This window comes from Triticum urartu, chromosome 2, assembly GCF_003073215.2.
Source record: "Triticum urartu cultivar G1812 chromosome 2, Tu2.1, whole genome shotgun sequence".
NCBI lineage: Eukaryota > Viridiplantae > Streptophyta > Magnoliopsida > Poales > Poaceae > Triticum > Triticum urartu.
The window spans coordinates 244,121,387-244,132,751 of NC_053023.1; the positions used below are offsets into that span (position 1 = coordinate 244,121,387).

The 11,365-nt window shown below is 42.1% G+C and overlaps 1 protein-coding gene across 4 annotated transcripts; it reads right to left on the reverse strand.

Moving 5' to 3' along the window:
- Positions 1–3,331: 3,331 nt before the first annotated feature.
- LOC125536938 lies at positions 3,332–7,022 on the reverse strand. Of its 4 annotated transcripts, none has more exons than XM_048700229.1 (5): positions 6,451–7,022; positions 6,296–6,358; positions 5,728–5,821; positions 5,233–5,325; positions 3,332–3,743 (listed from the first exon to the last, which is right to left on the reverse strand). In XM_048700229.1, exons 1-5 carry the CDS (start codon positions 6,687–6,689, stop codon positions 3,675–3,677), a joined length of 558 nt encoding a protein of 185 aa, XP_048556186.1. In that variant the 5' UTR covers positions 6,690–7,022; the 3' UTR covers positions 3,332–3,674. The 4 variants fall into 4 exon arrangements, 2 of the variants coding, with proteins under 2 accessions (XP_048556186.1, XP_048556187.1); XM_048700230.1 differs by having other exon boundaries at positions 3,332–3,662; positions 6,451–6,921; XR_007295367.1 differs by lacking the exon at positions 5,728–5,821 and having other exon boundaries at positions 6,451–6,864.
- Between the last annotated feature and the right edge of the window lie 4,343 nt (positions 7,023–11,365).

The following is an 11,365-nucleotide window of genomic DNA, read 5'->3' on the forward strand; positions in this document are numbered from 1 at the left end:
TGGTTATGGCTCATCGTCAATCCTGTTGAGCCAACATTTCTGTCTGATGTTATAGTGCATGATGGCATCGTTTACGCGGTCGATGCATAGATTGGCTGCCTATACTGGTGGAATCGATCGTCGTGTAATTGTTCTATCTCATCTCATCTTTACCTTATGAATACGACTGCGTGTTGATTGTTACAAATTTAGAATATATAGTATGTCTATAACCACATCATTTCTATATGTTCCTCTCATTTCCTAGATTTTTATGACCGCACATGTTATTGTCAGAGTTGATATGAGAATAATTGGCATCTAATGATTGTTAGAATAGATATTATGAGTATAACCTCATGAATGCTATATGTTACTCTCATTTCCAAGATTTTTATAACCACACATGTTATTGCTTAGAGTTGATATGAGAACAGTAATTAGTGCTATGGTAGAATATGAGTAGGCCCTATCATAGCTGTTTTCCTCTCATTGTTACATGATGTTTGAACCATGACATATTGCTAGAATATGAAAGCCATTGTCTTATTGTTTTAACTTGGGGTATGATTATGACCACGACATTGCAATTGTCTATCTATGATATTTGTCACTGTTATAATCAGTGGCGGAGCATGCCAGAGTTGTTTTTTGGGGGGGCATGTATAATATATGAGTCAGTGGGGGTGCCAAGCACACAAATATTCCTAATCTGAAATCTCTTTAAAAAATATTTGTGCATGCATGTGACAATCTTGGGGGGGCCACAGCCCCCCAACAATGCACTAAGCTCCGCCATTGGTTATAATAATCTTAATTCCACACATACTCTAAACATGATTGTATATTTTTGTCCATTTGGTCTCCAATTTGATTTATTGTAGCAGACGCAAATGCGCTGGCCTTCATGATTCCAGGACCTGAAATCATACCAGTCGATGGGTGGTGGTTTATCGCTCATTCAGCTGACGGTGGTCATTTGATGCTCATTCACACATACCAAATTGACCAAACCATTACATCAAACCACATGCGGTACAATGCCTGGAGCGTTCGTGACATTGATGGCTATGGATGCTTCATGTTTGAGAAAGATCCCAGCTCCGTTGGGCCAGACGTATTAACCTGGAGGCGGGTTTACAGCCTCCGCAACCACTCCATGTTCCTCGGGCTCAATTATCCGATCATCCAACCAATCATCGATCATATCACCAGCGATGATTACCGTGCTATGCAATTTCCATTCACCAGGGGGGAGTGTGTTTACACATCATACCATGTGTTTCATGAATCACCATATCTAGAGATTCGTCGACACAGCGTGTTGCCAGATAATCTTCAGTGTGTGAAAGGCATCAATCTTCCATGCGATGGATGGCTTTTGCAAACCCGACATGCGGCGATGTGGTTCATGCCAACAGCAAATATGCACAACTTGATTCCTACTGATATCTAGACTGAGCCATGTATCCTGCTGCTGTAGCATGACCCTCTTTTGTTGGATATTATGTACTGTGGTTAGTTTGAAGCACTCCTCTGGTTTGAACGATAGATACCTTTCTGAGATAAAGTGCATCCTAACTCACCTGCGTAAGATGTACTGAAAATGATGATGGAGATGCTGTGCAGAAGCCATATATAGTTTGAAGCACTCCTCTGGTTTGAACGATAGATACCTTTCTGGGATAAAGTGCATCCTAACTCACCTGCGTAAGATGTACTGAAAATGATGATGGAGATGTTGTGCAGAAGCCATATATATATAGGTTAGCACTATTCTGATCCTGGAATCAGAATAGTTACTCTGATCACAGCGGTGCTATATAGGTGCGACGCGGTGTTGCCGGACTGTTGATACGTCTCCAATGTATCTATAATTTATGAAGTATGCATTCTGTTATTTTATCATTCTTGAATGTTTTACAATTATTTTATAGCAACTTTATATCATTTTTTGGGACTAACCTATTGACCCAGTGCCCAGTGCCAGTTGCTGTTTTTTTGCTTGTTTTTTACATCACAGAAAATTAATATAAAACAGAGTCCAAACTCCATGAAACTTTTTGGATATTTTTTGTGGACCGGAAGGAACCCAATGGGCCAGAGCTGCACCTGGGGGGTGCCCCGAGGGGGGCACAACCCACCAGGGCGCGCGAGGGCCCCCTGGCGCGCCTAGGTGGGTTGTGCCACCCTCGGTGGCCTCCCGTACCCCTTCTTTGCATTATAAATTCCCAAATATTCTGAAACCTTTCTGGGTTAACCAAGATCAGAAGTTCCACCGCCGGAGGGCTCCGTAGCCACCAAAAACCAATCTAGACCCGTTCTGGCACCCTGTCGGAGGGGGGAATCATCTCAGGTGGCCATCTTCATCATCCCGGCGGCCACCACGATGAGGAGGGAGTAGTCCACCCTCGGGGCTGAGGGTTTGTACCAGTAGCTATGTGTTTACTTTCTCTCTCTCTCTCTCTCTCTCTCTCTCTCTCTCTCTCTTTCTCTCTCTCTCTCGTGTTCTTGAGATGTCACGATCTTGATGTATCGCGGGCTTTGTTAATATAGTCGGATCATATGGTGTTTTCCCCTCTCTATCTTGTTGTGATGAATTGAGTTTTTCCCTTTGAGATCTCGTTGTTATCGGATTGAATACTTTTATGGATTTGAGAACACTTGATATATGTCTTGCAATTGAATACTCGTGATGACAATGGGATATCATATTGATTCACTTGATATATGTTTTGGCACTCAACTTGCGTAATCCCGCAGTGACCTTGGGGTAATCTATGCATAGGGGTTGATGCATGTTCTTGTCCTTTTTTCTCTGGCAGAAATCTTGAGGCACTCTTTGTAGTTCTTTGTGTGGATTGAGTATTATGAATACTAGTGGACCCGTTGCGCCAAATGGCGCAGAGGCACACTAAATCCATGTGCGCGATGAAAAAAATACCCATGGTTTAATCCCCTTTAATAGGAAACATGAAAAGAATACTCATGGTTTAATCCCCTTTAATAGGAAACATGATGGATTGTTGTCCACAATGAGATGTATATACACATTTTAATTTGATAAGTCAAAATACTTTACCATGTTCGAAGAGACCCATTTGAAATCATGTTCGCATTGAAAACATTTGCAGTTTTCAGTGACTGTGTTTTTTAGCAAAAAATACATAGGCTTTTGTTTTAAAATATATGTACCTTTAAATTAATGAGGTTGCATGGTCATAGTGAGTTGAAGGTGAACTTTCCCATAGCTTGAGCAGGCTTGGATGGCTGGACTTTTGAAAACCATAAGCAAGAACCGATAAATGACACAGGATGCACGACTACCAAGTAATTGAAAAAACCCAGCAAGTGACACAGGATAAAAATCCGAATCTGATATGAAGTTAAAGACATCATTGGAAAGATCTAAAAATTCAACTATGTAGAGCGGGTTTGAGTGGCCACTATATTAACCAACACCAGCCATTTCACTAATTCAATTCTCTTGAATAACAACAACCACACATGTAAAAATGAGCCGGCCAGGAACTATTTTGAGGATGAACAAAATGCATAAAAATAGGAATGGAGAACCCAGTCATATAGCTTCACATTCACCAACTTGATGCTCCTACAAAGTCCACCCTAAGCCTGGAGCTGTTCTGTGTGAACCAAAACCAGTAAACCTACAACCAGTAAACCTACAAAGAAATTTACAACACAAGCAATTTGAGAGAGATTGGAAATAGGGCTCCAAGCATATTGATAATCCAGCTCACTTCCTGGAAAAAGGTGTATATGACTATGCAAATACATGTCGCAAAGTAGTCAAGTATATAGAATCACATGCACAACAAAGCATAAACAGCGAGACGATTTAATAACCTACATAGACCGACATCAACAGAATAAAAACAACGCCACCGACATACAGATAAATTTAAGGGAAAAAGGCATTTATCTCTACTCTTATCAGGCAGCTAATAGTTAGATGCAATAAAAGAAGGTAATCCTAGGAACACTTCGGTTCAGAAAAGTAAGTCAGGAGCACAGCTTAATTATCTCAACTTTCATATGTAACTCCAGCTCCAGCTTATCAGTTTAGGAAAGCAAGTCAGCACAACTCAATTATATGTACTCTCATATGTAATTGTCACGAACACTTCAGTTTAGAAAAGTAATAAATATAATAGCATGGTTGAAGATGCCGATCATACTTGCAACTCGTAATTTGTGAGGCAACACAAATAAGTGAACAAATAAAAACAATGAGCAAGCTACTGAATTAGAATAGAGAGGATAAAAGTGAATCACAACATGTATAGGACAATGCAGCAGTACATGTGTGTGAACAGAAACCCAGTTCATTATGGAAAGTGCCAACAAAATGGCAGTAATAGTTTTTTAGATTTATGTTTAGTAGCACATGCAACAGGTAGATCAGTCCATTTTTCATTTCAGGGAAATTTAAGACAATTTAGAATTGCCTAATTATTTTATATCCAAGACAGAAGGATTGGCAGCTTATCCTCAAATTGTATTCTTTACAGTTATAATGAAGGCTATACATGCAGAGTAATAGGCATGCTAATTGATAAGTTTGGTAACCAAGCGTAAAAGACGCTCGCTACAGAAAGACAGGCCATAGGACTGACAATAGAAAAAACAGTAAACCTGTGACAGAAAAGACAGCGTTGACTTTAGAAGAAATGTTACAACCAGTGACACAGATTTTCTGTTGGATAGGAAGCATGAAAGAAAAATAAAACCTGAGAATAAAAGCAATGCTTCTGTAGTTAACTTCGAAGAAAACACAGTTATAGATGAATAAGCTCATGTTGTTTGCAAAGTAAGATCATTGGTTCTCTCCGGCAATGGAAATCTAAAGAATCACAACCAGCTAAAACAGGATCTCTTTCTACAGATTAAACGGTGATACGCTGGAAACAATGTGAGGCAGCCTGACTCGCAATAGGTTTAACAGCAACAGAACCTACACGTTTTGGCTGTATATAGCTTTAGTTTCATTTTCAGGAGTTTTATCAAGGTTCCGAGAGTAACGAAAGATCAGTTACATGATATGATAGCAGTAAAAGATTTAAGCAACGTAGGGAAGATGTGAGTTACTATTTTGAGGTCCAAAGGAACAAAATGGCTAAAACAAACTGTAAATGAAGTTAGTTGAATGCCGTGATAATCTATAGGCCAATACTAATATTAAGTTGTCTCTGAAATAACTGGGAGTGGCTGTTTTTAATTGTAATCACTAACCTCAGAACCGTGCCGTGAATTCTCATATTGTTTGTACCATGCCGCATATGAAGAAAACTGACTGTGGGTTACTTCCATGCTTGCCACTTCATCCTGCAGTGCGCAGATATTAATTAGTAGCTTATACAGACCTATTGACATTTAAGAGAAGCACATAGCAAGCTAGGGAGAGGAATACTATAATGGTTGCAAACAAAATCAGTTATCAACTACTAATTGTTTAATTTGGTTATAAAAGAGATCTCTTAGGAATTCTGCACTTGTACATGTGCTGTTTGTTTGCATATGTCGTTCTGTATTGGATAATGCCTAGGTTGAACCTAATTGCAGCATATAATCAACCATTTTGTCAATCAACAACAGAATATGCTATCAGCTGGGACCAGAAGTCAATCAATATGAGCAGTGGCGCATTGGCATGACAGAAATTATGGGCATTGCAGGAATTGGTAAAGAAGTCATTCTAAACATCTGGTTTGTTGGGGAGAGGGGTACCCTCATCCGGCTGTTCTTTAGTCTGGTCATTGACGGAATGTTCTCCGGCCGGAGAAAATATGGCACGTATCTCTTCTGCGTCCATTGGTAGCTGCTGTAAAAGTACGGCTCTAGCTCTAGTTAGAAAATAAGGCACAAATGTCTTCTGCGTCCATTGATAGCTGCTGTAAAACACACGAGAAAGCAACGAGCACTGAGCATTTCTTTGCGTGCGAGCCCACACACGCGCGGAAGGGCCGAGAAAGCACACCGCGCTACAATGGCATTCCAACAGGCGCAATGATGGAAACAGAAGCGTTCATCCATTCAGACGCAAACAGCAAAACAAGCAACAAAATAAAAGCAAAACAAAAAGATACAAGGCCTTCAAACATCACTATTTTACAGAAGTATCAGTTCATCATATCCTCATACAAGCCGCGGAAACTAACACCACGAACCATGCACAACCAACTCAAGATGAAAACAGATGGCAGCATACACGCATTTCACCAAGCAGCCCTCACACATTTTATCAAACACCTAACAAGCATGCACCCATAGAGAAGCAGGGGAGGCGCGCACTAACCTGGACAGCAAGGACGGAACCACCCACGCTCCTACGAAAGAGCCAACGTGAAATCCAAGCAAGCTGCGCACGAAGGGAGCAAATGGAAACAGACGAGATCAGTAAATCATAGAAACAACGACAGGAAAGAACCGGAGGAGCAGAATAGAAAGAACCTCAACCAACAGCACCCATGGAGGAACGGATGGCAGAGCCGGAGGACAGGGCGCTCGAACGGGATGAAGCGAGGCGACGAATAGAGCGCGCAGCAGTGGGCGAAGCGAGCGTGCACAGAATGAGAAGCATGAGAAGAAGAAAAGGCCAACATCGAAGAGAAAAGGGGGCCCTTGCCCACCGCAACGGGACGCCCAACTCGCAAGAGCGGCATCGGAACCCACGAAGCAGACACCGACATGCGGCCTGCGTGGGGCCAGAACCCACCGTCAGCGATAGCGGCGGACAACGTGCAGCCTGGGCATGGCAGATGCACGCGACGCGGCAACGGCCCCACGGAGTGACACACGCACGTCCACCGCGCCCAGGGCGCGCGTCGGGCACAGCAGCATGGCACCAAGCAAGCCACACCCCAGAAGACGCCGGCGAGTCACAGACCTGTGAGCCCATCCAAGCGTGGGCCCACAGTCAGCAGCACACGGGCGGGTGAGCAAATCAAACCGAGCAGAGAAACCACCCACCCGAACAGAGGGCGCAGAGATGGGCGACGGGTCAAAGCGAACACAGGAAAAGAGGTAACTCCAATGACGAGTGGGGTCAAGGGAAGCACGACCCAAGTGGCAGTGTCCGAGTGCGCCAGTAAACAGAGTGACAAACCACCCAATGAGACGACTCGAAGGAAAAGTAGCTTGCCAGTACGCCTCACGACGCGACGCGGCATGGCGATAGCGTCCGCTCCATACGGAAGACACGGTCAGCAGAACCACGACATCACCCGAGCCAATCCAGATACAGGAGGCCACACGCACACAAAAAACAACAGCCCACGCCACCGACACGTGGGACCAAGGAGAAGGCAGGCCCACCAACAGCGGGCGAGCTGGAACCATATACGACTGAACAGAGGGGCAACTAGGAAACGGAGATAGCGCGCAGCGCCCACGACGCACGCCCGCCAGTGACGCTTGCGCACGCGGCGCGGCAGGATCAGCCGCCCAGGCACCCGAAAAAGGCTCACCCAGCCAATCTGATGAGAGACCGAGCCCACAGGTCATTGCCTGTATGAACTCACCCCACGTTAAAACAAAAACAACCGAAGATCCAACGTCAATCAATTGACCAACATCCAACGGTCCAACTCGAAACAAAACGATGGACAACCGAGAAGACGAGTTGGCTAGCCTCATTATATGTTAAAATGAATATGCTTTGGTGTTGTTCTAGTACGAACTCTAGGATAGATCGAACGAAAAAATAGCTTTGCGTTATTTTAGTACGAACTCTTGAATAGATCGAACGAAAAGAATAGCTTTGAGGTGGTTTAGTACCCTACAAACAATTCCTATCTTTTGTTCTCCGCTAATAGGAACTCGGGAGTGATTCTTCGTTACACTTTGAGGGATAATCATATGATCCAACTATATTAGCATTGTTGAGAGATTGCACTAGCGAAAGTACGGACCCTAGGCCTTGTTTTTAAGCATTTCAACACCGTTTTTGTGCCCATTTGCTATTTGCTACCTTGCTGTTTTTATTTATTCAGATTATAAAAATATATTTATACCATCCATATTACATTTTTATCACCATCTCTTCGCCGAACTAGTGCACCTATACAATTTGCCATTGTATTGGGTATGTTGGAGACACAAGAGATTTCTTGTATTTGGTTGCAGGGTCGTTTGAGAGAGACCATCTTCATCCTACACCTCTAACCAGCACCTAGAATAGCCAATGGACAAATATTATTAAGTGGCATCTTGTATATTTCGTCCAAGGCTTCATGCACTCCTTATGGCGGCTTCAAAGTCCTGAAATCATCACTTGTAACTCCGTTCTTGATCCCCTTGCGCCTGCCATCAACTCCATGCGTGTTCTTGCTCCAATGTTCATCCTTCTCCAAGCTAGGCCCTTCATTTGTAAGCAAAACAAATGTATCCAATTTAGGCAGCATCATAATCTCATGAACATTAGAATCATTACCAAGAAACGAAAGTACCTGGTAATTTAATTGGCATGCGCGAGCTCTAGTAATTGGTCCAGTATATGTAACAGTAGGGGTTGTGGGTGTAACAATGGTATTGATGTCCTCATCATCCTCCCCTTCTTGAAATGAAGTCGTCCTCGACGGAAGCGTGCCTTCCTCACCTAAATAAGGCTTCAAATCTGCAATGTTAAAAGTGGGACTAACCCCAAAATCTACAGGTAGCTCAAGTTTATATGCATTATCATTTATTTTCTCTAACACCTTAAAAGGACCATCAGCACGTGGCATTAGCTTTGATTTGCGCAGATTAGGAAATCTATCTTTACGCAAATGTAACCAAACAAGATCTCCAGGCGCAAACACAACATGTTTTCTACCCTTATCTCCAGCAAGTTTATATTTAGCATTCATACGCTCAATGTTTTCCTTAGTTAACTCATGCATTTTTAAAATCAATTCAGAACGTTCTTTAGCATCAAAATTAACCTTCTTTGAAGATGGAAGAGGCAACAAATCAATAGGTGCACGAGGTAGGAAACCATACACAATTTCAAAAGGGCACATCTTAGTAGTAGAATGCAATGAACGATTATAAGCAAATTCAATATGAGGCAAGCATTCTTCCCACATTTTCCTGTTATTCTTCAAAACAACCCTAAGCATAGTAGACAATGTTCTATTGACTACTTCAGTTTGTCCATCAGTTTGGGGGTGACAAGTAGTACTAAAAAGCAGCTTAGTCCCCAACTTAGCCCATAAACATCTCCAAAAGTGGCTAAGAAATCACGATCTGAAACAATAGTATTTGGCACACCATGTAAGCGAATAATTTCACGAAAGAACAAATCAGCAACATTAACAGCATCATCACTTTTATGACATGGTATAAAGTGTGCCATTTTCGAGAACCTATCCACGACAACAAATATGCTATCCCTCCCCTTCTTTGTTCAAGGTAAACCTAAAACAAAGTCCATAGATATATCCTCCCAAGGAACACTAGGTACAGGCAAAGGCATATATAAACCATGAGGATTGAGTCGTGACTTAGCTCTTTGACATGTAGTGCAGCGAGCAACAAAACGCTCAACATCCCGTCTCATCTTTGGCCAAAAGAAATGTGTAGCAAGTATATCCTCCGTCTTCTTGACGCCAAAGTATCCCATTAATCCTCCTCCATGCGCCTCCTGCAACAACAAAAGACGAACGGAGCTAGCTGGAATGCATAGCTTGTTAGCACGAAACACAAATCCATCGTTAAGAATGAACTTGTTCCAAGTTCTCCCTTCCTTACAATTCTGCAATACATCTTTAAATTCAGCATCATGAACATATTGATCTTTGATAGTCTCCAAACCAAATATTTTAAAGTCAAGTTGTGAAAGCATAGTATAACGACGAGACAAGGCATCAGCAATAACATTTTCTTTACCCTTCTTGTGTTTAATGACATAAGGGAAAGTCTCAATGAATTCAAACCATTTAGCATGTCTACGGTTCAGTTTTGCTTGACTTTTAATGTGTTTCAAAGATTCATGATCAGAATGTATAACAAATTCCTTGGGCCATAAATAATGTTGCCATGTTTCTAAGGTCCGAACAAGAGCATATAATTCTTTATCATAAGTAGAATAGTTCAGACTAGGCCCACTCAATTTTTCAGAAAAGTATGCAACAGGTTTTCCATCTTGTAATAACACACCTCATAATCCAATTCCACTAGCATCACATTCAAGCTCAAAAGTCTTATTGAAATTAGGAAGTTGGAGTAAAGGAGCATGTGTCAACTTATCTTTCAATACCGTGATGGCTTCTTCTTGTGCGGTACCCCAAACAAAAGGCACATCCTTCTTTGTAAGCTCGTTGAGAGGTGCAGCAATGGTGCTGAAATCTCTCACAAAACGCCTCTAGAAACCAGCGAGGCCAAGGAAACTCCTCACTTGTGTGACCGTTTTGGGCTGCGGCCAACTCTCAATAGCTTCAATCTTGGCTTTATCAACTTCAATTCCCTGTGGAGTAACAACATAGCCAAGAAAAGATACTCGGTCGGTGCAAAAGGTGCACTTTCCAAGGTTTCCAAACAAACGTGCATCACGTAGAGCAATAAAAACAGCACGTAAATGTTCCAAATGTTCCTCCAAAGATTTGCTATAAATCAATATGTCATCAAAGTAAACTACCACAAATCGTCCAATGAAAGCACGTAAAACTTCATTCATTAATCTCATGAAAGTACTAGGTGCATTAGTTAACCCAAAAGGCATGACTAACCACTCATATAATCCAAACTTAGTTTTAAATGCTGTTTTCCATTCATCTCCCAATTTCATACGAATTTGATGGTATCCACTACGCAAATCAACTTTGGAGAATATTGTAGAGCCACTCAATTCATCAAGCATATCATCTAACCTAGGAATAGGATGACGATAACGAATAGTAATATTATTAATGCCTCTACAATCAACGCACATACGTGACGTACCATCCTTTTTCGGCACTAAAATGATAGGAACAACACAAGGACTAAGGGATTCACGTATATAACCTTTGTCGAGCAGTTCTTGTACTTGATGCATAATCTCCTTCGTCTCCTCTGGATTGGTACGGTATGGTGCACGGTTGGGTAGCGAAGCACCAGGAATTAAGTCAATTTGATGTTCAATCCCTCGAATAGGTGGTAATCCCGGTGGCACGTCGTGTGGAAAGACGTCAGTGAACTCCTGCAAAATGTTAGTGACAGCAGGGGGCAAAGAGGAAGGCACGTCCTCGAATGAAAATAATGCCTCTTTGCACACAAAAGCATAGCAAACAGATTTGCTAAAATCTAGCTCATCAATATCAGATTTGGTGGCAAGTAAACATGCACTTTTCAATTTAATTTCAGAAACAACAGTAGATGGTTTATAATTAGGCTTCATTTGGTGCTC

What these genes read in the sequence shown, in the direction of transcription:
- LOC125536938 (XM_048700229.1), bottom strand. Translation starts at nt 6,689, where the DNA reads ATGTCGGTGTCTGCTTCGTGGGTTCCGATGCCGCTCTTGCGAGTTGGG. An exon ending in TAAAGAACAGCCGGATGAGG is followed by an intron (nt 5,326 to 5,727) that starts GTACCCCTCTCC and finishes TGCGCACTGCAG; the next exon opens with GATGAAGTGGCAAGCATGGA. An exon ending in ATTCACGGCACGGTTCTGAG is followed by an intron (nt 3,744 to 5,232) that starts GTTAGTGATTAC and finishes ACCTTTTTCCAG; the next exon opens with GAAGTGAGCTGGATTATCAA.